General features: G+C 45.9%; 4 protein-coding genes across 8 annotated transcripts; 3 read left to right on the top strand and 1 right to left on the bottom strand.

The window, feature by feature from the left end:
- Nucleotides 1-66: 66 nt before the first annotated feature.
- nadsyn1 (NAD synthetase 1) lies at nucleotides 67-9,673 on the top strand. 2 transcript variants are annotated; one of them, XM_053854047.1, is made up of 22 exons: nucleotides 67-305; nucleotides 1,022-1,082; nucleotides 1,213-1,329; nucleotides 1,700-1,753; nucleotides 1,822-1,908; nucleotides 3,038-3,089; nucleotides 3,164-3,252; nucleotides 3,356-3,473; nucleotides 3,545-3,676; nucleotides 3,904-3,975; nucleotides 4,101-4,219; nucleotides 4,614-4,662; nucleotides 4,930-5,032; nucleotides 5,150-5,318; nucleotides 5,457-5,592; nucleotides 5,779-5,885; nucleotides 6,822-6,953; nucleotides 7,033-7,102; nucleotides 7,466-7,594; nucleotides 7,662-7,838; nucleotides 9,397-9,428; nucleotides 9,528-9,673. In XM_053854047.1, exons 1-22 carry the CDS (start codon nucleotides 221-223, stop codon nucleotides 9,541-9,543), a joined length of 2,106 nt encoding a protein of 701 aa, XP_053710022.1. In that variant the 5' UTR covers nucleotides 67-220; the 3' UTR covers nucleotides 9,544-9,673. The 2 variants fall into 2 exon arrangements, with proteins under 2 accessions (XP_053710022.1, XP_053710023.1); XM_053854048.1 differs by having other exon boundaries at nucleotides 7,662-7,847; nucleotides 9,528-9,640.
- Nucleotides 9,674-11,279: 1,606 nt separating this feature from the next.
- On the top strand, nucleotides 11,280-18,082 carry shcbp1 (SHC SH2-domain binding protein 1). 2 transcript variants are annotated; one of them, XM_053854050.1, is made up of 13 exons: nucleotides 11,280-11,426; nucleotides 12,173-12,367; nucleotides 12,448-12,563; nucleotides 14,058-14,266; nucleotides 14,329-14,424; nucleotides 14,489-14,719; nucleotides 14,778-14,955; nucleotides 16,294-16,414; nucleotides 16,476-16,607; nucleotides 16,676-16,794; nucleotides 17,187-17,273; nucleotides 17,347-17,443; nucleotides 17,507-18,082. In XM_053854050.1, the coding sequence occupies exons 1-13, from the start codon at nucleotides 11,330-11,332 to the stop codon at nucleotides 17,764-17,766; spliced, it is 1,938 nt and encodes a 645-aa protein (XP_053710025.1). In that variant the 5' UTR covers nucleotides 11,280-11,329; the 3' UTR covers nucleotides 17,767-18,082. The 2 variants fall into 2 exon arrangements, with proteins under 2 accessions (XP_053710025.1, XP_053710024.1); XM_053854049.1 differs by having other exon boundaries at nucleotides 17,347-18,082.
- A 547-nt stretch (nucleotides 18,083-18,629) lies between these two features.
- On the bottom strand, nucleotides 18,630-24,819 carry spg21 (SPG21 abhydrolase domain containing, maspardin). Of its 3 annotated transcripts, none has more exons than XM_053854256.1 (9): nucleotides 24,465-24,819; nucleotides 23,407-23,469; nucleotides 22,271-22,432; nucleotides 20,770-20,850; nucleotides 20,569-20,714; nucleotides 20,402-20,510; nucleotides 20,239-20,346; nucleotides 20,031-20,171; nucleotides 18,630-19,118 (listed from the first exon to the last, which is right to left on the bottom strand). In XM_053854256.1, exons 2-9 carry the CDS (start codon nucleotides 23,467-23,469, stop codon nucleotides 18,993-18,995), a joined length of 936 nt encoding a protein of 311 aa, XP_053710231.1. In that variant the 5' UTR covers nucleotides 24,465-24,819; the 3' UTR covers nucleotides 18,630-18,992. The 3 variants fall into 3 exon arrangements, with proteins under 3 accessions (XP_053710231.1, XP_053710230.1, XP_053710228.1); XM_053854255.1 differs by lacking the exon at nucleotides 24,465-24,819 and adding an exon at nucleotides 23,733-24,051; XM_053854253.1 differs by lacking the exon at nucleotides 24,465-24,819 and adding an exon at nucleotides 23,697-24,050.
- Nucleotides 23,342-26,938, top strand: pdcd7 (programmed cell death 7). The gene is made up of 5 exons (XM_053854252.1): nucleotides 23,342-25,231; nucleotides 25,337-25,475; nucleotides 25,806-26,036; nucleotides 26,111-26,198; nucleotides 26,750-26,938. The coding sequence occupies exons 1-5, from the start codon at nucleotides 24,377-24,379 to the stop codon at nucleotides 26,880-26,882; spliced, it is 1,446 nt and encodes a 481-aa protein (XP_053710227.1). The 5' UTR covers nucleotides 23,342-24,376; the 3' UTR covers nucleotides 26,883-26,938.
- Nucleotides 26,939-27,423: the final 485 nt, after the last annotated feature.

The following is a 27,423-nucleotide window of genomic DNA, read 5'->3' as shown; positions in this document are numbered from 1 at the left end:
CGTGGGTTTTTTTTTTGTCCCCGTGGAGCAGCTGTAGTGACGTCATCTAGCGCCTGACTCTCGCAGGTCTGTCTCTGCTGCAGCGGCAGTTGCGGTTTGACAGCTTCAACTAAACTCACGTCAACTTCACTTAGACTCTCATTTAGTTCGTGTTTTTTAAAGTGTTGCCACTGGAACGAGTCCTACTCGGCGCTGACTCGGCATCAACACTTGGAGCAGAATGGGTCGGAAGGTGACTTTAGCGACCTGCTCCCTGGACCAGTGGGCTTTGGACTTCGATGGAAACCTGCTCAGGATCTTGCACAGTAGGTCACGCGCGCGTCTGCCACAGAGTCGGGTTTTGCTTCAGTCGCACATTAGTTCTCGACCTCTATTGAAATCATCTGTTTACATTGCTTTACGACGTCTGACTCTTGCTTTAGTCCGAAGTAGTTGCAGAACTACTGAGCCTTTACTGTTACACTGGCACGACAGTAGGTGAATGTATGCTGGGACAAGTCCACTGTGGTGGACAGGTAAAGGTAAACAGGCAAACTGGCTCAGGCAAATAAGTGCCTCATACAAAGAAGTGACTTCCTTCACTTCCTTCACCTGAAACTCCTCTGCCTTTAGTTAAAGTTGGTCTCAAAAGTTGGTATCAAGTGACTTGTAGAGCGTAGCAGAGCTGTATGTATATATATATATATATATATATATATATATATATATATATATATATATATATATAGATAGATAGATAGCAGTGACATAGCAGTGACACGTTGACAGTATTCGATTATTGTTTCCACCTGACGTGCAGAAGTAATGCTTTTGAATTGTGACATTATAAGAGTGACTTGTTATGTACAGTGTGCTGGAACATGGCTCTGTTGGCAATAAAGATAAATGCATTAGAAACAAAACAGGTTTCATACAAAAATAGATGTGAAGATGTTAATTTCAAAATGTATATTATTCTACTGAAGTACACACTTTTTTTTCCAGCGTTTTGACTCGCATCAGTATCTGCTTTTTTCTTCAGGTATCAAACTTGCTAAATCTCGAGGGGCCAAGTACCGACTGGGTCCGGAGCTGGACATCTGGTAATGACGCCATACACTGGTGAATCAGTACCACAGTAGTTGCAAACAATCTCCACATGAGGGGTTCAGTGATACTGAGAATATTCCAGCAGAAACGTCAAGTTTAACATTTGGTTTCTCATGTGTTCAGCGGCTATGGCTGTGCAGACCACTTCCACGAGTCGGACACCCAACTCCACTGCTTTGAAGTGTTGCAGAAGCTCCTGGAATCTCCTGAGACTCAGGACATCATCTGCGATGTGGGCATGTCAGTATCCACCCAGACGGTCAGATTGTTGATGGTGTTGATGTGGTCCAGGCCAGTTTCTCAGCGTTTCTGCTGATTTTAGCTATCATTTTTATCTATGAAAACCAGGACGGGTCTGTTTCTTTTGTGAAGATCAGATGAAAGTGAAGAGTCAAATGGGACACAGAGGTTTTGGGGCGTATATTTTGGATTAGACCAGTGAGGAGGGTTTAATGAGGGAACCCTTGTGTTCTCAAGTGGGACATTTTGGGGACCCAGTTGGTGACATCATCAAAACAGGCTAACTACAGAATCCATCATGGGTTGGTGAATCATTGCAGCTCAGACTTTAGACCTTCACAATGACCCATTTGATTTTCCTTCTCCACAGGCCTGTCATGCATCACAACGTACGCTACAACTGTCGAGTCCTGTTCCTCAACAAGTGAGCTAGTATTGCAGCCTCGGAACCACAAGACTGTCTCATCTCTGACTTCCCTCCGCTCTCCTCAGGAAGATTCTGCTGATCAGGCCGAAGGTGGTGATGGCCCAGTCAGGCAACTACAGGGAGATGCGCTGGTTCTCACCGTGGAAAGAAAGGTTGGCTTGGCCGATCCCGTTTTGTGATTCTCGTTGCTGTGCTCAGTTATGTTTTTCATCAGTTTGTCTGTTTGTAAATAAATCTGGGAAGTTATAGACGGATTTCAATAAAATTTCCCCGAAATACTCGGGATGCACTGAAATGAAAATGTGGCCGAACACGTATTGAATAGCCAAGAATACATGTTTTTCAAAGAAAGTAAATGTTCAGATGATTCGTTTTCACATTTAAAAATATGTTTCTGCCTTTGCTTTCCAGAAAAAAAGCGCAACAAAGTGTTTCATTTATATTAGTCCTTCAAATGAAACATGCTTTACAAAAATGCACTAAAGTAGATGAACCCATCACAAATGAATGATTGTCCTTTTGCTGCTTCTATTCTCGCTCACTTTGAAATATCCAAAAACTTCAACACTCCGCTGCTTAATAACTGACACTGACATGTAGTGATGGGTCCCGCTATAGTGATGTGCTTTATTTCTACCTTTACCCAGACTCGTCTTCTTCCATTTTAATTCAAATTAATTTCAAGTTGTAATTCAATTTACAAAATTTATAAGCCTTGGAAAAACATTTTTTCTGAATAAAAATGTGTAAAAAAAAAAAAAAAAAAAAAAGAGTTCGCAAGGATCCATATTCACATCGTTTTCACGTTTTTCACATCATGATACATGTTGTTTATTTTAAGAATTTGAAATAATAATCAATGCAAAGACTTAAATGATATTATTATTATTTACAGTAGGTCTGTCAGCTCAGTCTGTCGTCGGTTGCCTGCAGGGATTTTTAATGTCCAGCAGGTGTCAGTATTCAGTGACACAGTATCAACACAGTATCGGCACAGTGTGTTATTGTGTCAAAACTCCTCATTTTTATTTAAAGAAATGATCAACTGAAGAGTGTTGAACCGCTCCTGCATGATCCATCACTGTTGCTTTTGTGCACTACATATTCGGCCACCCAATGTTTGGTGTATCCCTGGAAATATTCATCATGCATCAGTTAGAAGTAAACACTTGCTTGCTTCTGATTTTCAAAGATGTCAGTGACTCTTCAGGAATTTTGCCTTGCAGCCTATGTATTGTTTATAATTGCCATTGACGCTTGTGTGTGTTGAATTTTTGAAAGGAGAGTGGATGAATATTTTCTACCTCGAATGATTCAGCAGGTGACCGGACAGGTATGAAGTACTAATAAACGTATCCACCTTGCACTCAGTTCACTTGTGGAACAAGGATTTTTTTTTCCCATTAGGTGACAGTACCTTTTGGAGACTGTGTGTTGTCCACCAACGACACCTGCATTGGCACTGAGATGTGTGAGGAGCTGTGGAACTCTCACAGGTAAAGCTTTGACTGGAGAGAACAGGAAACTCTTTTGCTCTTTACGAGAGTCTAGAATCAAAACAACTGACAGCTGTGTTTAATGTTGTTGTTTTATGTTCAGTCCTCACATATCGATGTCCTTGGACGGCATTGAAATCTTCACTAATTCGTCCGCCAGTCACCATGCGCTGCGAAAAGCCGACGACAGAATCAACCTGCTGAAGTCCGCCACCATCAAGGTAGAAGTCTGTGAACCTATCTGAAACCTGCTTACTCGGTAGTCTCAGCTTTGCTGGTTGTGTCTTCCCAGTGTGGCGGCATTTACCTGTATTCAAACCAGAGGGGCTGCGATGGAGACCGCCTCTATTACGACGGGTGTCCCATGGTGGCCATTAATGGTGAAGTCGTGGCCCAGGGAGCTCAGTTCTCCTTGGATGATGTGGTGAGTTTGGCTTTGTGCCCTGCTTGACGACCGATGACCAGGTTGTGAGTCATGAGAGGCTCGACAAAAACAGCAGAAGAGCTGAGATTTTCATGGCGTCGGGGGGCAAACTCAGTGGTGGGATCCTGAACTCACCCAATCACAATCACAACTCACAATTATTAATAATAAGTGAATTGGTCCAGCCATGAACTTGATTCATTGCCATGTGTACGTTCGTTCCACAGGAGGTGGTAACAGCTACTCTTGACCTGGAGGATGTCCGCAGCTACCGAGGGGCAATGCATCATACAAGCCAGGTAAGATGCTGCTGCCGCTGCTGCCGCTGCTGCCACTCAAACACCACGTGGTCTCTCTGAACTTTAGTGGCTACACTACTGTGACGGTGGAAGCAGTGTCTCAATGTGTCTTTTTTTTTCTCCAGGATTCAGAGCCTTACCACCGAGTCAGAGTGGACTTTGCTTTAAGCAGCCACGATGACATCATCATCCCAACGCATGAGCCCATCACGTGTCACCATTACTCAGCCGAGGAAGAGATCAGGTATACGGCAAGAATTTTGTTTCCCCTCAAAATGAAAACTTAGCTTTTCATTTTGTGATTTCTATCCTTGACTAATATTTAAATTTGTTAAATGATTTGAAACATTTGTGTGTGACAAACATGGAAACAATGTTTTTCTTAACTTATTCAAAACTAATAGAAAATCAAGTAATGCACTATTACTTGTGGGGTTGGAAAAAATAAACTGTGTGAGAGCTGCGTAGAGGTTTTACACTGGTGGATTGGTTGGAAGCTGTCTGTCCACTGAAGCCAAGTGAAAGGAAGCCCATCTCTTCACTTTCATCTCCTCCTACACAATACTCTGCATTCATCACATGTAAAAAGACACTCATCACCAATGTGAGTTTTTTTTTGTCCCTTTTTTTGTTGGCAGCCTGGGGCCGGCGTGCTGGCTGTGGGACTACCTGAGGAGGAGTGGGCAGGTGAGGAGTACTGAAAACAGTATAACCATTATAAAGGCCATCTATCTGTCTATCTGTCTATCTGTCTATCTGTCTGTCTGTCTGTCTGTCTGTCTGTCTGTCTGTCTGTCTGTCTGTCTGTCTGTCTGTCTGTCTGTCTGTCTGTCTGTCTGTCTGTCTGAGGATGAGCTACTGAGACTAGTGCGTAAACTGAAATCTTTACAAGGTCTCAATGTTACTCGATAAGAATGTAGCTGTGGGTTTGTGAAACCTGGACTTCTCTTCCAGGGAGGCTTCCTGCTGCCCCTCAGTGGAGGTGTGGATAGCTCCTCCACCGCTTGCATCGTCTACTCTATGTGTGTCCTGGTCTGCCGTGCCGTTCAAGACGGGGGTAAGTACTGAAACATTACAAATCTGCCCCACTGGCTGCTGTGTTCACCCCACATCCCTCTCTTGAGAGAACAGCTGTTCATGTTCACGGGTATGTGATGAGCATGTTTCTTCTCAGACCAACAGGTCCTGAAGGACGTCCGCAGGATAGTTGGGGATGAGTCTTACTATCCTCAGGAGCCGAACGAGCTGTGCGCTCACATCTTCACTACGTGCTACATGGCCAGTGAAAACAGCTCTGAAGAGACTCGGAATCGAGCCAAAGACCTTGCAGCTCAAATCGGCAGGTGAGGTGGAGGTGGATAGTAGCTGCTTCTTGTGGCTTGTTTGAGTGAGTTAACAAACAAGATGAGACTTGATGAAGAACGGCTGACTGAGCCTGGAGATGATGTTGATGTTCATGATGCGGTGTTTGTCTGCTGCAGTTACCACCTGAACATCAACATTGACGCGGCAGTGACAGGAATCCTGGGTATATTCTCCCTGGTGACAAAGAGCTCCCCCCGCTTCACTGTGAATGGAGGCAGTCGCAGAGAGAACCTGGCACTGCAGAACCTACAGGTGAGCTCTGCCTCAGCTCAGAACTGAGCATCACATGTCTGTAAACAGAATTGGGAATCAGTGGCTGCTGAGGTTTGTGGGTTTGTGGGAATCCACTTGACCTCCCTTCGACCACCTCTCTCTCCCGCCTCTCTTTCATGTTCACTTAGTACTTGTACTCTGCTAATCTCTCCTGCATGGTTCCAGGCTCGGGTCAGGATGGTCCTCGCCTACCTGTTTGCCCAGCTCAGTCTGTGGTCCAGGGGAAGACCCGGCGGCTTGTTGGTGCTGGGCTCTGCCAATGTGGATGAGAGGTAAAAGTCTCCTCTAATACCATTTTTCTGGAGTAGAATATAGATTTTTGGAAACCACTGTCAGCCCTCAGAGCAGACCTGTACGAAACATGGCGTGGGGTCCCATGTGATGCTTTGCCTGTCGTCATGTGACCCTCTTGAAGTGAACTGTAAATCTGATCATTACTTTTTTCTGATTACTTATTACCATTTCCATTGAAAAATAAATGAATAATAAAATAATAATAGAAAATTGGATTGCTAAAACTTGAATTCCATTAATAATAATCATCATAATAACAATAATAATAATAATAATAAATAGATTTGATGGTCTTTAACAACAACAACAACATAATTCAATGGGCTTTATTAGTCATGACTATTATTGAGTAAATTCATTCAATAAAACAGAATTAAAGTCAACACTTGGCACAAAACAACCAGGCATGGTACACAGAAGACATACAAACAGTGGGCGACACATAACAACAGGGCAAGTGCACAGAGGTGAGCAAAACATTCCTGAAGTACTGAAGTGCAGCACGGCAGTAAAGAAGAAGAAATGTACTTGTTACACCAATATTTCTTGCTTCTCAAATATGTATAAAGACTCTAGAGAATTTAGATGCCTATTTGTTTAGATAAAATTGAAATACATTGAAATAATACATTGTAAAAAAATGTAGTATCACGGTTGCTTATCGTGCTTGATTTCTTATTCTAGTTTTCCCATATTGCTTTAATAGTTTCTTATACTTTCCCATCTTATTAAAGCTTCATTCAATTCATTCCATCAGTTTTTTTGGCCCCTCATCGCGCACACAGCCAAGTGGCCCCTAAAAAATGTAATTGTTTCTCCTAGAAAACAGTTAATGCTGGTTGGTTTTTCAGTCTTGATAAGTTTGAAAACAACACAGTAACTGTAAGATCCATGTTGCTTTGCTTTTCCTCCAGTTTGACAGGCTACTTCACCAAGTATGACTGCTCCAGTGCCGACATCAACCCCATAGGAGGCATCAGCAAGACGGACCTGAAGAGCTTCCTGCAGTACTGTGTGGGGAGGTTCCAGCTCAGCGCGCTCTCAGGGTGGGTCGCCATAATAACGTTTGAGTCAGTAAAGTCACTCAGTAAAATGAGCCCTGGTCATGTGTCCTACGCCCCGCAGCATTCTGGCGGCGCCCCCTACTGCAGAACTGGAGCCTCTGAAGGACGGACAGGTGGCTCAGACCGATGAGGTACATGCATGGTAAAGTGCAAGTTACGAGTCTGTTCAGGTTGCCATTCATCTTCATGGGTCCTGAAGGTGACCCGTGGCAAATGTAGACCAGAACTCAGGGAGGCAACCTGGACAGGATCAGGGAAGTGAGCTGGATAATCAGACAGAGGCGGCCATGCTGGTGCAACCCTGACCTTTGTTGCCAGTGTCAGGTGGTTTGGGCCTGGCTAACTTGCTGATATGACACACGAAAACCCCCCATATCAAGATGGATTCACAGGGTTCAAGCCCATGCTCTGCTTCCCTCTGATTTCCTGTTGTGTGGCTTCACCAGAAGATACTGCCGTGTGACAAATTCAGGAGCTGTAAACCCTGTTCTCAGGCGGACATGGGCATCACCTACTCGGAGCTGTCAGTGATCGGCCGCCTGAGGAAGATCTACAAGTGCGGCCCATACTCCATGTTCTGTAAACTCATCCACCTGTGGAGGGATGTGCTCTCAGTGGCAGAGGTGAGTCGCCGGCGGCAACACTAGAAAGACCCGTGCCTTCTTCCATCGTGCCACCCTCCCCCTGCAGGTGGGGCAGAAGGTGAAGCACTTCTTCAGGATGTACTCTGTCAACCGTCACAAGATGACCACGGTGACCCCGTCCTACCACGCCGAAAGCTACAGTCCTGATGACAACCGCTTTGACCTGCGGCCCTTCCTCTACAACGCCTCCTGGAGTTGGCAGTTCCGATCCATCGACAGAGAGGTGAAGTAGGTGCGTGTATCGAGAGAGATTCTACATGGTAATGGGTAGATGAGGTGTCCTTGGTGTCCTTGGGTGTGTTTTCAGAGGCCACCAGGTGGCGCTGTCTGCTGTAAAATCTTTGGACTTGAACAACTAAGTCAATGAAACCTCACATCATTTCTAAACCAAGAGCGCCACCTAGTTTCATCAACTCTGCAATACTTTCATGATGCTTCATCCAACCATCACTAGCTAAGGGTAACACATGTTGGTATTGTGACAGGATCAGTGTGAATTTAAGCTTTGTTATTCATGTGCATTATACATGTCAGCAGTCATCCAAAAAAGGGTGTTGTGAGTCAAAGATATGTGGTGTAGGACATGGGTTCTGAACCTTTTGGATCTCGGGGCCCACCTTTCACAGAAGAAATGGGCCCAGGGCCCATTGAATAGATCTGATTCATCACTCTTGATTTCATTTGTGATTAATAACCATATTTAATCTACTGACATGTAAACAAACCAAAACCTTGTGGAATGACATGAAACCATGTGATCATTGACAAATCTATTTATTTGTCATCGAAAAGAGAAACAGGTGCAAGTCATGTTCATCAAATTTACTAAAAAAGAAAAAAAAATGCACTTGATGCAAACTGTTGAGAAAATTGGAAAAACGTAATAAATTCAGAATAAATATAAATAAAATATATATATATATATATAATAAAACCATGTCTAAACATCATGAAATAAAAAAATATATATATGTTATTTAAACTCCAAAGAAGATATAAATAAAGTATAAATGAAAGTATTGCAATAAGTTTTTCTAATTAATTTTCAAATCTACTTCAACAGTTGCTTTCATGAACAGTTTTTACTGCTGGAGGAAAGCAGCATCACTTTGTTTATAATTTTTTTCTTTTCAAGAACTTCTTCATAGTTGGTAACTGCCACAGATTTGCAGCTGTCAAGTCAATTCAGTGACACACTACTGTATTGCCACCATACGTGCCTCATGTATTAAAACTGAGCATCTCACGGCCCAAAGGAGTAAAACAAAAAAATACTTCTAGCGGCCCTCTAGGAGGCGCTCACGGCCCAACTATGGTTAAGAATCACTGGTATAGGTGAAGTTATTTTTTTCATATGTTTAAAATGAAAGGGCAAACTGATACTGCATTCTGATGCATTTTGTTTGGTTGCTCACTAAGGCGTATTTGTTGGGCAATATGTCCATTCATGTTAATAAAAGTCATGTACTGTTGCTTCAGTAAAGGTTCCCCCAGTTCCGTGTTTTATGGAGTTTAAGTTTGATTTTAGGGAGCTACCCCTCAATGAAACACCAAGGCAAAGGTGAGGTGTAGCATGGTGCAAAAAGAGTGGTTTACTGAATTATAAAATAAGTAGTAAACTGCTATGCTCTGAACCATAGCAATGCATTATAGACTGCACAAACAAACACAACATCCTACTCACTGATGCTCCCATCTTGAATAAAATGATTATTATCATTATATAAAACACTGACTGCTGTAGATGTTTTGGAGTCTAACATTTGTGTCTGTCTTCTCAGATATCTGGGATTTCTGCGAGCAAACCAGAGCAGTAAGAACCTTCTCCTCTGTTTTTCCTCATCAACAGTAATGAAACAAGTCCATGTTTTTAATATATATAATGCCTCATGGTCTGGTTTTGTCTCCACAGGGAGGCGGCTTCCTGACCTTTCACTTATGACGACCCCGGGACAAATGCTCCTGCAACTTTCCTCCACAAACTCAGTACTTGATTGTAAACTTTCCTCAGGTTCTTGTTACACGATATTCATTAAAGTACATTGAACAGTGAGTCACAAAGCAGGTAGAAGTCACATGTCTGAAGAGAACAAGCGCTTTGTTCTGAGCAAATCACTTCAGGTGACAGAAGAGGTGCAATGCTGTGCACGCAGACAGCTTGTTTTTTACTCACTGACTCATGTATAGATCCTAAGCAACAGAGATTTGCATAGAACATACCTGCAGATCAGGTTCTGCAAGCGCCTGGGACACGTATATCTGACTCGCACCTGCAGATATAAACATTCCTGTTTAGTAACTCTCTTGTGAATTCAACAATTAGAATTGTCTTTTCTTTTTTTAATTTTATTTCCACACTCTTCCATTACACTTGGTATTTTCAGGTTACAGGTCCGATTTGCGGTTCCACCCGTGCATTTTCTGTATAGATATAAATCTTGTGTGAGAGAGTGGCTGTTAGCTATGTTCAGAAGTTTTGTAAAAAAAAAAAAAAAAGTTGCAAGAAGCAAGCTTGGTGACGAGATTTTGAGATGTGCAGGAAATGGCCTGGTTTATGTCAGATCAGTGTCACATGTATCTGATCTCAGTGAAAAAGTGTGAAACCAACCGGTGAGTTTTCTGTCAGCGGAGCGTCTCGACTTCGAGCACAGCCAAGAGAAGGCTGGGGCGAAATCTTGAATCTTCTATAAGAGCCTCTGAATGCTGTTTTCTATTTCTCGTATTATGAAGTTTTTCATTTTTCAACTTTTATTTTTACTTCTGCCCACTTGCCTGTCGCCCTTCTTTCTGTCCTCTAGAGAAGAAAGGGAAACAAGATATTTTTTCTGATGACCAGGTTTATGACCACAATGTCATTTGGCAATTTAATATCTCTCACATTTTTCATCTTTGCCATTTATTACGGTAAAATATTCCATTAAAGCATTTGGTTATTGTTTTTAGAATGTTTGACAACAGTTTCATGAAAATTATACGACCAAACAGAACGTTTAGTGCTTGGTAAATGACCAATATGCTGCACTATAATAATAATTTGATCAGCTACTGTTCACTTGTTCCCACAGTGTGGAAATTCAACATGTCACACCATCAGTAAAGACATTAAACACACGCATTTGGGACGGCACTGGCAGGAAAGAATGACTCTGGCATGTAGCGAGGGTGGATAAATGTGCCACTGACAAGCTGCTCAGCGTAATGGTAATGAGTAATATGAATAATAAATATCCACAAATACCGAAGAACGTGCATGTATTTTAGACCCTATGACTTGTAGAGTGCAGTGAGCGGACACCACCACTAGGGGTCTTACTTTCTCACCCTCGAATGTTGGCAAACCGCCATCGTAACCAAAATTCACCAAGAATAAAGGCAGTCTAGTCTTAAATGATACATTTGGAATATATTCTCATCTCTATTGTTTGTATCTCTAGCTCTAAAAAATAAGTTGTCAATAAAGTTATAGTCAAAACCAAGTGGCTCGCGAGTCGGGACACTCCAGTCCAGTAGGTGGCGCTAATAAAGCGGAAGCGTTGTCAGACGCAGCGTTCCGCGATGTCATTGGTCAGTTATCCATTAACCGGGGAAAGTTTGAAAATGCTGGGGCGTGTTCCACTGTTTACGGTCGGTGAAGTGGCAGTTTCACCTCGGTTGTCAAGGCCTACACTCGTTTCGTTCTGCTGACGCGACGCTCCAAGAACAGTCGAGGTCTTTATGGAAGCAGCGCACGATGAAAGCCCCGGTGACATGGAGTCGTTCGTTCATGTCGAGCTGGAGCTGGAGGAGACGAGCCCGCAGAGCTCAGCGGCAGGTCGGCCTCGCCTCGTTTCTGTGTCCCGTGGGGACGTTTCTTGCTTGCTATGTTCGCGACTAAACCAGTTACATTAGGCTGCTTATTCTGGTCGGCATGCTGACAGTGCTGGGCCACAGCGTTCTCGCTCTTACACGCTACAAAATGTCGCTCAAATCAGAAAGTATCGTTGTGTGTTTTAGGTCCCGATTCACCTAGTATCGACAGTATCGAATAATAGTAATTTCCATTATTTACAAGTCCTTTGTTTGTACTGGAGTGAAGTATGAGGGAATAGTACTGGTGACTTAAAAGCTACTGCATAAAAATTACATTAATAAACAAGTACGAGTCAAGAACCAGCAAAAAAACAACCAGTTGAAGAACCTTGAAAATATACATTTAGCGTTCATAAGTGCTGAAACAGAGCTGCCAACTGACATTTATATTCCTTGTATATACACATTCATTATGTCCGCTCATAATATCACTCAACCATAAAGGTCCGGACGCTGACCTAAAACCTCAAACTGCTCTAGTTGGAGGTCCAGATCAAGGAAAGTAGCTTTGAGTCCTGAAGAATGTTTGTGTTGTGAGTTTGTGTCCCAGTGGTCTGCAACCTTGTGGCAAGGTGATGATTGACTGGCTTGTCTCACGTGATTCACCTGTTTGGTTTGATGGTTTGACTCAGTTTTGTTTTCCTCCTTCGTCCTAGTGCTTCACATCTATCGTGTTTCGTACATAACTGTTGATGTAACTCCAAACAGCTCTGTTTCGCGGAGAGGAGGACGATGAGAGTGGAGAGGACAGCGGCACAGAGCACTTCAGCATGGTCAAACCCGGGACTCGGCTGCAGAGACAAGAGCGCCACCCAGGGGTGACGTCAGGGCTTCCTGACACCTTCCAAACATCTCACCTGCTTTTCTACGAGCGGTTCAAAGCCTACCAGGACTACATGCTGGGTAAACGTGCTCACGCAATGGTGGACCAATGGTTTCCCTCCTGAATCTCACACGCGCGCGACTTCTGCATCCAACTACAGGAGACTGTAAACCATCAGAAATAAAACCGTTCATCGCGGACTACCTGAGGAACGTGGTGGAGCCGCGCGACTGGCAAGCTCTGTGGTGTACTGACGTCTTCGATGTTCTGCTGGAGGTGAGACTTGAAATGTGTGTTGTGTGTTTCTCAAGACTTGATGAACTGCAAGTCAGTTTTCTGCACTGATCCACTATGATTTCTGTATGTGACACTGGGGAGTCTGCCATGCTTGAGACCTTCTAAAGGTCTCAAGCATGGCAGGTCCTTCTAAACACCAACTGGCATGTGAAAGGATCACTTCACTCGGCCGAGGGAGTCTGGGCCTCTTGCTACTTAGTATTGGTGGTGGAAGGTCAGAAAACAATGCATCAGCACACTGAGATTGCTTCACTGGAACTGATGTGAAGCTGTGGACTAGGTCTGCAGCGACTAGTCCACACAGGTTGTGGACTATAATCGACTATTAATTGAGTTGGCAGTGACTTCAGGAGTCGAATAGTTGTGACATCATTGTTCCCTTAGCACAGACCTGGACCTGGACCTTTGCCAGTGTTTTGGGGCCCTTATGAGGTCAGACTAAAACTATATAACTGATACAGTAAGTTGTCATTTTCCGTCATTTTTTGAAATCCTGTTTCCGTTTTATCCAGTACTAGTTCAACAGTAAATACAACCCATTCATGACTAAATTTTTGTTTGTTCTTTTTGTTTGCCATTTTAGCATTTTCCTCAAAATTAGTTGAAAGAAAATTCAAAATTTATTTTGAAATAATTGCCTTTTCATCTTCGATGTTTGTAAAATGTAAAATTATTTTTTTTATAGGGTTCATGCCATATTTACACTTCTTAATATCCTTGCTTCCATTGAACCTTTTATGGTTTATTTCGTTTTTGTTACTGAAGATTTTTTTTCGTAGTCATTGCCACCTTTATTTTGGCATGATGGCCCCTCACAACAGTCACAGTTTATAATGTAACTGCCCACCTCTCCCTTAGCACAGTTGACAAGAAATGGCTGGGGCTATGTGACCATTGCAACCTGAGCGTATAGGAAGGACACATCAAAGGACACCTGCCTTTCACTCCACCTGCCGCCACATATAAAGTTTAAAAACCTAAAACAATATAGAAGTGTTTACAATGCTTGAAACACATTTTTATTTATACATATTATATTTACAGCACTGCAATCAGACATGTTGCGATGTTCATCAACCCATACACGTCATATGCTGAGTAGTCAACTAGTCGTTGAGGTCGTCTGTGACGAGACTATTGTTAACTTTAAACTGACGAAATCCAGCATGAGTGGAGCCATAAACAACACCTACAAACAAACACTATTAAGCGAGTGGAACAAATTCACTCGGAATCAGATAAAGCTTTATTGTCAGTGAGGATCCCACCAACAAGTGCTCTGGTACCATAATGAACAAAATAAACAATAAATAAATAATCTCAGTGTCAGGCAGCCAATGAGAGCTCACCCCTGTGACTGAATAGATCAACACAGACACCTCTGGTGGTCAAGGAGAAGAGGTGAATCCAAGTAACAGTGGAGCTTGAGCAGAAATCTTCCTTGGATGAATGACTGGATGCTGCTCTCTCCAGGTGACCGACGTGGACTTCAGCGACCTGAAGGCCAGCGTGAGCCTGGTGCTGCCGCTGCAGTGTGAGACCAGAGGCTGCGAACTGGACGAGGAGTCCATGAAGAGCCTGCTGGAGGCCACGCGGCACCGAGTCTCACTTCTGGAGCTGCAGGTGGTTTTTGAGGAGTCTGGGACGTTTGACATGACAGCCCTTGCCGTCGAGCACCTCAGGTGGGACCTCGTGTGGCTCGGCAGGTCTCCTGTGGCTCCTCTGACGGATCTTCTCGTCGCAGGTTTTTCTACAAGCACATCTGGAGGCCGTGGGATGAAGAAGACGAGGACGATGACTTTGACTACTTTGTCCGCTGTGTGGAACCTCGCCTGAGGCTGTGAGTACCAGCTGCCCTCCTGCGTGGTCGGCCTGCGCCGGTGTCATGAACCTTTTGTCTTCAGCTACTACGACATCCTGGAGGACCGGGTCCCGGCCGGCCTGGTGTCCGAGTACCAGCTGCTGCTGAGCGACTGCACCCGGTGCTTCCAGCAGTTCTCTGTGCTGCGCAGCGGCCTCAGCAGTGACTCCGAGTCGGAGCTGGACAACGTGTCCATGGTGGAGGGTCTGGAGCTGTTCAACCAGCATGAGACCCTCAAGAGGAAGCTCTACATCATCGAGAACCCACTTCTGAGGTGCGACGAAAACTGGCTTGCCTTGTCCGCAACTTCCACTCACTCCCTCACTCCCCAGGTACGTTCTCGCGTACAAGGGCAACTCTCCGTCACTGTGCGTCCAGAGTCGGGGGAAGAGAGAGTCCGGCGTCAGGATGGTCCACGTGGTCTGCGACTCCTGCAACCCCCAGCAGCTCCAGTCGCTGCTCAACGACCGGCTGCTTCCTGACTGCTCGGCAGACGACACGGAGATCCAGGTGATGCTGCTAGATCCCCAGGGTGGGGTGGGAAAAATGCGTGTGATAGATAGACTTAAATTTAGATTTAAAGTAGGGGTGGGGATTTGATTAAAAATATTAATCTAGAAGTTGTGATGAATTCATCTCAATTAATCACAGTTTAATGGTATCAAAATATTTGCCACAAGAAGCCACATTTTTCAATTTGAATGAATTTGTTATATTACTAAATCAAATGATGGACCCATACGTACATTTTAAGAACAAAATATTGTTTATTTTGCATCAGTTTGACACAATAAATCAGGATGGTGTCTATATTCAAGTTTTTATATCACCTTATTTCAACTGAAGCTCTTTTAATGTCTTGAAAATATTTGTAGAAGAATTTCAAGTCCATCCAGAGCAGTGGAAACCCTGGACATTGTGTAGTGAAAAACCTCCCTGAAGAAAAGCAAACAGATGCTTTTGTTTGCTTCTGTTCAGGGATGATTCCTCCATGTTTGTTGTTGTTGTCCTCATCCTAGCTGCCACCTGTCTTGTGCATCAGTGTGGTCAGTGGAGCAGGAACTCCTGCACTGACAAAGGTTCCGTTACAGTGCCTCTGCTGTCCTGGCATATGTACTACATGCTTCCAAATGGCTTCCAGTGAAAGCATGTGGGAGGCAGAGAGCACCAATGTGAGACTGTTAGTGGGTGGAGCTTAGCTCCCTGTGCTGTCTGGAACATTTTCACCGGTGGGAGTGTATTTGACTACTGTACAGTACTGCTACTGTAATGAAAGGACTGGTGATAAAGCCAAAATGGAGAAAACTCTATTGGACTCTAACGTCTGAATTGCACAGGATTAAGCATTCAGTCTTTTATTTTTTACTTTTGACTCGGGTCCTTCCCAGTGCAGCACAGTGCATTAGTTGAGCTACTTTGTTGATGTTCTCAAAGAAGCGTTGCCTGCTTTCATGAAATATGACGGACTAAACTGTTGAAATTAAGATTTGAAATTAAGATGCGGCTCATGCAGGAACAAGATCTGTTTACCTTCTTAAAGTTAGTGGGCGGGGCTAATATTCCAGTGCGCACTATAGTCCGGGATTTACGGTAGTTCTTGAATTATTAACTGCGCTGCATGTAATACACGAGTCCACAAGAGTATGAATCACATTAAATGAATAATAATCGTGGTCCAAAACCATAAGTCGATCAAAATCCTGAGCTAAAAGTGAGGTGTGTTTTCTTCCTCCATGTTGGTGGAGTTTTGTTCTGGAACTTTTCGATGACATCTGACTTGTTTCCATTCACAACAGCAGCTGGCGTTTGGTCCCATCCATGCCTGGCTCATGACTCTGTCTGATCCAGTTCCACAGAGACCCAGTGTCTGCTGTGGATTCCTGCCATGAAGGCGACATGGTCCTCGTCCTCCCCGGAGTCTACCGTGTGACCAGCTCCATGTTTCTGCCGGACTCCATCACCGTGGAAGGTGGGTGTCACATGCGGAGGCTTGAGGATGTCTGGTCTGACCCCACTGTGTCTTGCGCCAGGCTTCGGTCTCCCCGACGATGTGGTCATCGAGAAAAAGAGCAAAGGGGATTCCTTTGTGGAGTCGACCGGCGCTGATGTGAGACTGTCCAACATCAAGTTCATCCAGCACGACGCCATCGAAGGCATCCTCAGTGAGTTGCGACCGCGCCGGCAGCACCTCGCGCCGCACCTCCTCATCGCAGCCCTGTCTGCTCCCTAGATGTGCGGCAGGGAGCCCTGAGTCTGGAGAACTGTGTCCTGCAGTGCAACACCACTGGAGTCGTCCTCCGCTCCTCTGCTCACCTCTCCATGCACATGTGCGACCTCTATGGCTCCAAGGTTAGTTTCCATGGGAGGACATTGAGAAAAGTGCTTGGTCAAACACACCACTACGACCAGGGGTTTCATGAAACAGTGTCCTGGTTTTCAGAGGCCACCAGGTGGCACTGTCTGCTGTAAAATGTTTGGACTTGAAAAACTCAGTCGATGAAACCTCACGTCATTTCTAATCCAAGAGTGCCATCTAGTGGCCACTGAACAATAGGACACTTTCATCCACCCTGCAATACTGTTTCATGAAGCCTCATCTGCTGCCAGTCTTGGAGCTCAGGTCCCAGAGTAGATTTGAGTGATAGTCCTCGTGTGGACAGGACCTGCTGGGGTGGATGAGGAGCTCAGCTGCCTGTGTCTGACTCACTGAGGTCCAGAGTGAGATGTTTTGTCTTGGGCAGGGAGCTGGTGTGGAGATCTACCCGGGCAGCAGGTGCAAGCTGGTGGGGAACGGCATCCACCACTGCAAGGACGGGATCCTCATCAAGGTCCAAGAGAACGCCATCATCACATTCTAAGCTAGAAAGAGGCTGACGTGTATGTCTGTGTGTGTGGGTCCAGGACTTTGCTAAGGACGTGATGCCTTCCATCATCATGGAGAACAACGTCATCCACAACAATGAAGGTTACGGGGTGATTTTAGTCAAAGGAAGCAGTGGTGAGGAACAGGTGTCTGGTGGGAACCATGCTGAGCAAGTGACTGACGTGTGTTTGTCTGCAGAGGAGTCGAGCAAAGACGGCGTGGAGGCGGAGCCGGCTAGGGGTGGCACCGCTCCCACCCCTGAGCCTCCTCCAGCCGAGGCCGACGAGGACGGAGCCCCCAGCCTCAAGGTCCATTTCTGTCGGCAGCTGAGCAAGAGCAAGGAAGCCACGTGCAGTCGGCCGGTGGAGGACCTGATGGAGCACGAGATCTTCACCGCCATCCATGGGAACCAGTTCCGGCGCAATGGAGCCGGCGACTGGGGGACCTTCTTCTACTGAGGGGAAACTCCAGTGCTTTTGTCAGGTCGTACTCGAGTCGGGGGGGATTTTAGAGGAAGTATTGAGGAGCATTTTTATCCTTTATTTATTTTTCTTCCTTTTGGCTGAGCGTGAATTTTAACCGTTTTAACTCTGTTTTGGTCAAATCACTCGTCACTTTTCTTCAATAAAGTAGCTGATGTCGGAGGCGTGGTTCTCGCAGAGGCGTGTTGTGTTCCACAAAAGCTGTACTAAGCTGTTCTTGTTCTATTTGGATGGCGGGCGTTGGTGTGAAGCACAGTGGTGCAAATGTTGACTTCACGCATTATTAAAGAAAATCTGGAAAACTCCACTGTCTGTCTGCTCTGTGCTGGATAAGAAGAAGAAGAAGGTGGGGCCACTGAACTTGCTCACTGCGGGTTCCAGTAGTGATGGGTAGATGAGGCATCATGAAACAGTACTGCAGGGTGGATGAAACGGGGTCCCACTTTTCAGTGGCCACTAGATGCAAACAAACGCAAACATTTTACAGCAGGCAGCACCATCTGGCTTCTGAAAACCAGGACACTATTTCATGAAGCATCATTGACCCATCAGTGGTGGAGCTCTTTGAGGGGAAGTCAAATTTGACCTTGAACTTGTATTTCAGTCTTGTGAACAACAGCGAGACGCTGCCATATGAAGCTATATGTAACTAGCCATTACCACCTTGACCTTTGACCCTTGGTTTTATGCACATTTTTAAAAGAACCCTATTAAGGACAAGTGGCATCACATACACACCTCGGTCAATGTTTGGAGTGTATATATATATATATAGTGAAAGAGGAGGTGAGAATGTGCTGGCGGGGAACAAAGGAACAAGCGAGGCTCCAGTGCTTCATGACATTGGCGACTTTATTTGAAAATCAGTGCAAAATAAGACTCAGGAACTCTTGAAGGCACAGGCACCATTTTGAGCGTGGGAGCAGTCACAGGCTGGGCTGGAGTCATGGCAACCGGCTCCATGACGCGATGAAAAGAAGGGACTGAAAGGTGAGGCGGAACAAACGCACCCCTGACTCGCCCCCCCCCCGGGCCACCAGGGGAGCCACAACAGAAACGACATAAGGCAAAGTGTCTGAAGAGCAGAGCAGTAAAATGTATCTACAAGTCCTTATCAAAATATTGCTGCTTCTTCTGTCCAACCAAAGCAGACGCTGCTTGATAAAAACTTCTTGGGAGTGGGAATCAATGGGGTCGGGCTCTCACGGATCCTCCTCGGAATTCTGGCTCCGGCTCAGCTGGCTCTCCTGGACCTCCAACTCCTCGGCGCTGACCATTGCCGGGTTGATGGCAGCGTAGCGCGTCCCATGAAACTGACGCAGGTGAATCTGCAGACAGACCATTCACATGTTCAGTGATCACCGTCCTTCTACTCTGTGGCTCCAAGGTCAGCGGCATCAGAGAGTTTTCTTGTGAGGACGGTGGTAAAAGTCAAACCGCCTTCCCCCTCACTCATGTGCCTGTCGTGTGACTAAACCGACAGTCAATTCCCATGTGGTCACACTTTTTTTAAACATGCAACCACATCCTCACTTCCTCCTCTGTCAGCCGCACAGTGTGTGTGTGTGTGTGTGTGTGTGTGTGTGTGTGTGTGTGTGTGTGTGTGTGTGTGTGTGTGTGTGTGTGTCTTGCATCGCTATACTTGTGAGGGCGTTTTGCTATGTGGGGACCTTTCTCACGGTTTTAGCCTCAATTTGAAGATTATAACATCTAAATAACTGGGTCCTTATAGTTAGGTTCCAGTTTGGTTCAGAGTCCTGGTTAAGGTGAGCCATTTGTTTACGTTTAGGGCGAGAAGCTGGGGAAAGGGTTATGGCAATGAGAGGTCCTCACAAATATATATAGAGACAATTATGTGTGTGTGAGTGAAATGGTGAAGCTATCCTTGAAGTGACTAATGTTCGGAAACACACCTACTTGTGGGGACATTTTGCTTGGTGGGGACATTTTTTCCGGTCCCCACAAGTCCAAGCCTCAATTTGAGGATGAAAACGTCAAAATAACTGGGTCATTATAACTGGGTTTCAGACTGGTTCAGAGTCCTGGTTCAGGTGAGCCATGTGTGTTGGATGGTTAGGTTTAGGGTGAGAGGCTGGGGAAAGGGTTATGACAATGAGAAACCTCACAATGTCCCCACAGGGGGAGCAATGCAGCTGTGAGGGACCAAGCTTGCAGCACCAGAAGTTCAGATCAGATTAACCTGGCCCCAGGTCTGCCCCGCCCCGCCCCCCCAGCATCACCTGGATGTAGAGGTTGACCTCTGCGCTGCGACACAGGTACGGAAAGTTCCCTCCGGTCTTCAGATGGGCTCGTCTGCCGTGAGGATACAGCTTGTACATTTCTTCTTTCGCTTCCAGTGACAGCGCGCTCTGGTCGAACACCTGAGCACAGACGTTTCCATCTTCATCCTCCTCCTCCTCCTCACAGTGTAAACAAGCGCCCACTCACGTCTATGATGGTCACCGCGACTTCCTTGATCTTGTGCGGCTCCACGTAGGAGTTCTGGCAGTTCAGCGTGAGCCGCGACGCCAGCTCGCTCTGGTTCAAGGTCTCCAGCTGCCGGTGGAGAAGTGGTCACCAACGTTCACGCGAGCACTTCATGGAAACCTACCCTGTCCACCATGAAGTCAATGGCGTCGGCCATTTTGGGGTCAACCGGTCCTTTGGCAAAGTTCCCCAGCACGATTTTCTTCAGCATGAAGGCCGGCATCAGCCAGAAGCTGGAGGACGGTGAGCCACCATCAGTGGGCGGAGCCACAAGAGGAAGAGGAAGGCTACCTGTTGGCCGTCCACGTCTGGTTGAAGATGGACGTGTCGCTGAAGGAGTTGCACAGGATCAGCGACTGCACCCGCGGGGACTTGTGCGTGTGTTCGGCAAACTTCTGCGCCAGGAAGCCGCCCAGAGAGGCGCCGAAGAGATGCACCTGCAGGAGAGGATGCTCAGCCACCGCTGGGACCAGAACCCACGCCAACACTCACCTTGTCCAACTGCAGGTGGTCCAGAAGCTTGCGGAAGCCGTCGCAGAACTCCATGAGGTCCCAGTAGACGGGGTACTGCAGCTGCAGGGGAGGAAATAGGAGCAACCGCCAACACATTACATGAGGAACTAGGAGAGGAACTACACAGGATCACCTTCGCTCCAACACCAGGCGGAGGCAAAACACCAGAACATAGAAGAAACTGTGAGGAACAATGTGGGCGTCAACCATTCAGCACTTGGAATATCATTGATAGCAATGAGCAAAAATGGACAACAGGTGGCAGCAGCGTAACCGAACTCAACACACACCACCATCACCGCAACATTCCCGGGAATCTTCATCTGTTTTTGAGTGATATGCCGACAGAAACTCGGTGGTGGCAACAAAAAAAAATGAAAATTCTATGAAGCAAGTACTTTAGATCAGCGGATGAACAGGTGAAGTATTCGTGTAGTAGCATGTAGAAAAACGGCTCATTTCACGTAACTTTCTGAAACACTTGATGACTCCAGAGTGAGGTCGACTAGGATTCCAACTTCATTACAGAGTAGCAACAGGTCGAGCGCGGCACCCTGTGAACGCCGGTCTGTAGCGCAGCAGGTGAGGAATGAAGACACACCTTCCACAATACACAGGAGTGAAAAGTAGCTCTGTCTAGCGCCAGATCAGCAACACACACACGCTTGGATTCAGATCCTGTTCAGTTAAAACTTCCCAGTCTAAAGGAACGTAAACACAGCAACATGCGTCGGGAGTGAGCGCTGGCATGCAGTTGACTGAAAAGTCCACAATGCATTACAGTTTTTCCACTTTGTGACATCACTCTTTCCAGCCCTATTGTTGTCATATCATGTTTTCCAGGTTTGACTGTAATACGTACAGCATGGTGAAATACTGTCAAAGGTGTTTGATAAAAGCGTTTTGAGTTTTTTCTTTGCCAGTTTTATCACGCGTAACTCTCCCTGGGTTTCCTGTTGCGTGGAGGTGATAAACCCCGTGGCTGACAGATTCTCTGGCAGGAAGTCTGTGGCTTGATTAATAACAACATAATAACTTATTTTGATCGTTTTGGAAGGATGTTGGTTTATATGAAGGGCATTTACCTCCATTTTATTTTAGCAACAATTTCATTATGATCTCCACCAAGTTCCACATCCATACATGTAAATACGCTCTCAGATCCCCTTCCTCAATTGGTTTCTTTGTTGAAACACAACAATATTTCAGTTCCATCAAACACTCCACCAAACAAAAAAATGAAAGGATTGCTCTCAATTTAAAATCTTCATTTAAATCATTTACACCCAAGTGTTAATATGCATAATTCATTTTACATTCTATTTATTTATTTATTCATTTATTGTCATTTTCACTTCTACGATTCTGATACATATACCAGTGATTCGACATTGTAATGGGTGTGTCCATGATATATATATATATATATATATATCTGCGATAATCTAATCTAAGACAGAGATTCATGGGACACACTCACCGAGATGACTCTGTATCCCCAGCCAGTCAAAGCCAGAACCTGCTGGAAGAAAACCTCGGCTGTCCCACTGACGGGGGGCAGGAAGACGATGGGACACCTGATGCTCTTGGGGCCGGCGTCGTACAGGGACCACACCTTGCTGTCGTCATCGTCCACAATGATCTGGAGAGGAGAGCAGACACCGGGGTTCCAGTAAACTGCAGTAGACTTGGAAAACAACACAAATCCCTGGCTGCCTTTGAGAGGGGGTGGAACATTGGAACTGAGGGAGGGACACACATGACCTCGACAACAATGGAATTACCACACATCCTTAATAACAACAGAACATTCACACTTGTATGGGAAAATCTGGAAGGAGCAGCGAGTCGTGGTCACCGCAGGGAAACACCGACAGACAAGTGGAAAGTCGAGCACCAAGCATTTCTTGGTATCAAGGCACTAAGCCACAGGTTTAGTGAGGTTTAACGCCTGAACACATGAAGCGTGTCTTTGTTTTCAAGGTCCCACACTCATAAACCTCGAGAGAGAGAAAGAAAAAGAGAAGGCAGAGGTGAGCTGGCACATGACTGTGGCGACGCTAAATAAAGACCCGGCTGATGGAGCGACTTGTTCCTCGGTCGATTGTTTACACTCACAAACTTGGCTTCACTCTGCAGACTGAGCAGAGCAGCTACACACGTCTGAGCTATTCCACCTCCTATTCAAGTCAGTGTCATCATGACAGGAGTGTTGCGCACCATACTCCTGACGTTCCATGACGTCATGACAAGGCGACAAGTCACTCTACTTTAATGCCTTTACAGGAGGGACGGAGCAATAACTAGCCCCTTCTTTTAACTCAGACATTTAGCTTAGGGTCACAGACAAACTATGGCAACAGCAAAACAAAACAAAAAAAACAGTGAATAAAATGAACTGAGGTTAAAGAAGTTCGTTTTTTGGTACTAGCTTTATCTCGCTAAGAAATCTGTATAAAAGCCCTTGAAATGTGAATAATTCGGGACATTCAGGTTCCCACCAAAGAACGAATGAAGCGGCTGGAGCTCTGTGAGGACCACACCAGTCGACACCTTCGCGTCAGAGGCAGACGAGCGGCGTGAGACGCCACCGGATCGCTGGGTTCATCTACTCACCCTCTTCAGGGGAACCGTGCTTCTGAACCAGTTGTAGTCCGGAGACACTTTGATTTCCTCCATCTGTAACAAGAGAGGGAAACGCCTGAGACACAAGGCGCGTCTGCACAAGTCTTAAACGCCAAACCAACACAGAGACACGTCTGAAAAGCCTCCATCTACGCGACGTATGGAAAACACACGCTTGACTGCAGGTGACACAGACGTGCGGTGGAAACAGGTTATTTAGAGAAGCCGAGCGGAAACTGGTGACACGCAGCACATGAACGCGCTGGCAGAGAAACACTCACTGTGAATGTGGCGTATACCGAACACGCTACATTTACCGTCTCGGCGCTGGCGGCGGTCACCGTGAGGGGTGAATTTTATCCATAACTCGGCGGCATGTCGCCCGGCGGCTGGTCATATGACTCGCTGTCAGCCACTTCCGCCAACGCTGACGCGGCTACGTCGCTCCAGCTAACTGTAGCTTCAACCTCGAGCCTGCTCAATTAGAGACTGTCGCACAAAAGAATGGATGGCAGCGCAGTAATAATGCATTATAATTCATAACTACTTAAAATGTGTTGTAGTTTATCGCCTTCAGGTGTAAATCTGGCGTGCTGTAACCCCCGGCCTCATGGGGGCAGTAGAGAGTTTCCTGAACTTCTGAACACCGAAAGCGGAAGTCTACTCGGAAAACATGGCGCCTACAGACGTCTGTGTTTTGGTGTTGATGTTTCTTTAGTCAAACATGAATCCAATGTTTCACCACGTCTCATCGGAAGACACATACACGCCCCTCTACTGCTTAAAACTATTTAAATTATCACGTTCAGGGGGAAATCTAACGCGTTGTATCCCCCGGCCTCATGGGGGCAGTAGAGAGTTTCCTGACCTTCTGGAATTACAGGAAGCGGATTCGTCTACTAGGAAAACATGGCGCCTACAGACGTGTTGTGTTGTGGTGCGGATTGATCTTTAGTCAAACATGAATCAAAGGTTTCACCGTGTCTCATCGGAAGACACCTACCCGCCGCTCTATCAGGACGGCTTCCACGGGGCAGCATCGAACTCACCGGCCCTTGATTCTAAAGCCGCTAACGCCGCCCATGACCAGTGGACGCGCCGTCTGGCCCCGGACTTCTCCTTTGGGAGCCCCTTTCCTCCGCCTGGTCCCCAGGGCTTTGGAGCTCAGCAGCTTGCACCGCCGTTTGGCTTCGACTTCTCCGTGCCGCCGCCTCCTCTCGGCTATGCGCCACCCGGACACTTCAGCCTCCCCGCTTCTGTCCCAGCGAACACGGGACAGTCGGCGTTTCCTGCATTCGGGTTTGGACGTAGTTGTAGATCGGCGGTGCAAGAAGAGAAAGCAAATGAGGCGGAAGTGCAAAGGACGCAGGATCTTCAGTGGGTCAAACAGTTCCTGCTGGCGAGGAATAAAAGCGCGTGTAGTTCAAAGGGGTCGGTGGGGCAACGTCAGGTCAACGTGTCCGAGGTACGAGAGCGCGTGAGCCGCGCAGCTCAGCTGGTCTCCGGACTGATGGAGACCTGCGAGAGCCTGAAGCTCCTTCAGGAGCACCAGGACCAATGGGAGCAGGTTTACCGTGAGGCTCTGGCGATGAGAGCAGAAGTGGAAGAGAACCTTTCTCGACTCACCGAAGGAGACTTTCTGGACAGAGTGAAGAACAAACTCACACGAATATCTAAAAGGAGACAGCAGATTCACAGACGCAGGGAGGTTCTGGACCTGGAGGCCAGACAGAGAAACCAGGCAGTTGCTGAGAAAGAAAGCGATATTGACAAGTGGAGAGCTGAGCGGATACTTGAGGTGGAGGAGAAGAAAAAGGTGAGCAGCAGGACATGTCCGCTCCAATGAAGGACGTCCGTCTGTCTGTCCGAACAACAGTTTCACAGGTTAAGTGTCTTCATTCTTTGTCGTCGTTGCATCCAGGAACAGGAGGTCAAGCTGGCTGCCGACTCAGTCCTGTGTGAGGTGCGGAAAAAGCAGGCGGACAGCAAAAGGATGCAGGATGTTCTCAGGTCTCTGGAGAAACTGCATAAACTGAGGAAGGAGGCGGCATCGAGAAAAGGTGATTCATGTTGTCAGCAGGACGTCGGCAGTTCAGTCTATGCAGCGAAGGCTATACAGTCATTCATATTAGTTAGAATCTCCATCATGACATGAATAGCTTTCTCTTGATGGCCACCAAAGACAGCATCCTAAACTCCTCCATTTTGGACGAAGGTCTTTCACTTCAGTTTCATTTTACACCTGTGATCACTGTCACGTTTAATCTCTGCCCTGTCAGTTTACACCGCTTCAGGGCCTTACAAACCTTTGTGGACGTTGAAAGAGAACGTTTCACTGACGTCGCTGACTGTGGTTTTGTTGTCATCTTCGCGCTTGTGCTGCGTGTCAGGGATCCTCACGGACGCCGACAGCGAAGAGTCCTTCCACAGTCAGCTGGAGAGACTGAGGAGCGTGCTGAAGGAGAGGTCAGCCATCTACTCCAGGGAGGAGAACGCTCTGAAGGTGATGCTGGAGGGGGAGCAGGAGGAGGAGCGCAGGAGAGACTTGGAGCTCAGCCTCAGGAAGGAGCGAGAGAGACAGCTGCACTGGAAGCAGAAAGTAGGCGCCATGTTGTTTGGAGGTAAAGAGCCGACTTCTCCTCTCTTCCCTGATCATTCTGGTGAGTCGTGGTGTGAACGTTTATTGTCTCCGCAGATGAGCTCCCTGCTGACCCGGCGCTGCTGCCCTACAGGGACTACTACCTTCAGGCCGAGCACTCGCTGCATGCTCTGGTCCAGATTCGGTAATCATCCCCAGATCTTTGCTTGATAATCGTATCAAAGCTTAACACGCTCTGAGTGTCATATCATGTGCACAGTTTTGCGGGTTTGACTGTTACATAGTGAATCACTGTTTGATAAAAGAGTTTTCATTTGTTGTGCAACCTGATTCGACTCCTTCACATTGAGATCCCGGACTGAAATGTGCGACTCACTCACAGGGTCTCCTTCACTAAGATCAACACTCGGAAAAAAGTGCACCAAACCAAACCTATAGCAACTTGTAGGCATAAATGTGAGGTGTTCAGAAGTACAAATGAAATTGAAGAAAGTATCCCAATTTTCTCAAAAAGACGAGTTTAAATCTTTGAGTGACAAACCATTCTGAACACCTCAGATATACGGCTACAAGTCACAATTGGTTTGTTTTTGTGAGTGTTGACTTCAGTTAAGGAGACCTGTGCACTCACGAGACGCAGTCGACTCCTGGCTAAAATCATATTTGTCTCCATCTAGTGGTGGTTTGTGGTTTCGCATAGACTCGAGTGTTGATTCCAAGTCTTGTCTCTTTCAGGAGGGAGTGGGATGTTTTCCTGGTGGCAGCTGATCACGCAGAGGCTTCGGCAATCCCTCAGAACTGGGTTTTACCTGAAGCCCCTTCTGACCAGCTGTGGGCCTCTGCTCTGCTCACATCTGAATCTCAATGAATATCAACTTGTTTTTTTCTGTATTGTTTGATAAAATAAAGTTTTTTGTCCTAGAAGTCTTTGATCTAATTGGTTTGATCTAATATATATATAATTTAGTATATATATATATATATATATTTAATTTAATGTAATTTAATTGTACAGTTTTTTTATCTCACTGATGCACAAGACACGTGGCAGCTAGGATGATGACAACAACAACTACAAACATGGAGGAATCATCCCTGAACAAAAGCAAACAGATGCTTTTGTTTGTTTGATGTTTTTCGCCACACAATGACCAAGGTTTCCACTACTCTGAATGGACTTGAAATTATTATAAAATTAAAGTTCTTATACAAATATTTTCTAGACGTTAAAAGAGCTTTAGTTTAAATAAGGTGATATAAAAACTTGAATAAAGCCACCATCCTGATTTATTGTGCTATGGTCAAACTGATGCAAAATAAACAATATTTTGTTGTTTAACTATATATATATCACTCACTGGAGGAAGCATGTGTGTGAGGAACAAAAGAAGTAAACAAGAGTGTTGACA

Source organism: Synchiropus splendidus, chromosome 1, assembly GCF_027744825.2.
Source record: "Synchiropus splendidus isolate RoL2022-P1 chromosome 1, RoL_Sspl_1.0, whole genome shotgun sequence".
Taxonomy (NCBI): domain Eukaryota; kingdom Metazoa; phylum Chordata; class Actinopteri; order Syngnathiformes; family Callionymidae; genus Synchiropus; species Synchiropus splendidus.
The sequence above is the reverse complement of the archived record's forward strand: the minus strand, read 5'-3'. Positions and strand labels throughout refer to the sequence as shown.

Coding starts and splice junctions, on each gene's coding strand:
- pdcd7 (XM_053854252.1), top strand. CDS start 24,377: ATGAATCAAAGGTTTCACCGTGTCTCATCGGAAGACACCTACCCGCCG. Junction 25,232..25,336: donor AGGTGGAGGAGAAGAAAAAG/GTGAGCAGCAGG, acceptor CGTTGCATCCAG/GAACAGGAGGTCAAGCTGGC. Junction 26,199..26,749: donor CATGCTCTGGTCCAGATTCG/GTAATCATCCCC, acceptor TGTCTCTTTCAG/GAGGGAGTGGGATGTTTTCC.
- spg21 (XM_053854256.1), bottom strand. CDS start 23,469: ATGGAGGAAATCAAAGTGTCTCCGGACTACAACTGGTTCAGAAGCACG. Junction 20,851..22,270: donor GGGGATACAGAGTCATCTCG/GTGAGTGTGTCC, acceptor CCTCCCCTGCAG/CTGCAGTACCCCGTCTACTG. Junction 19,119..20,030: donor AGGTCAACCTCTACATCCAG/GTGATGCTGGGG, acceptor GTCTGTCTGCAG/ATTCACCTGCGTCAGTTTCA.
- shcbp1 (XM_053854049.1), top strand. CDS start 11,330: ATGGAAGCAGCGCACGATGAAAGCCCCGGTGACATGGAGTCGTTCGTT. Junction 14,267..14,328: donor CTTGCCGTCGAGCACCTCAG/GTGGGACCTCGT, acceptor TTCTCGTCGCAG/GTTTTTCTACAAGCACATCT. Junction 14,425..14,488: donor GTGGAACCTCGCCTGAGGCT/GTGAGTACCAGC, acceptor TTTTGTCTTCAG/CTACTACGACATCCTGGAGG.
- nadsyn1 (XM_053854047.1), top strand. CDS start 221: ATGGGTCGGAAGGTGACTTTAGCGACCTGCTCCCTGGACCAGTGGGCT. Junction 3,976..4,100: donor CAATGCATCATACAAGCCAG/GTAAGATGCTGC, acceptor TTTTTTCTCCAG/GATTCAGAGCCTTACCACCG. Junction 7,103..7,465: donor AGGTGGCTCAGACCGATGAG/GTACATGCATGG, acceptor CCCTGTTCTCAG/GCGGACATGGGCATCACCTA.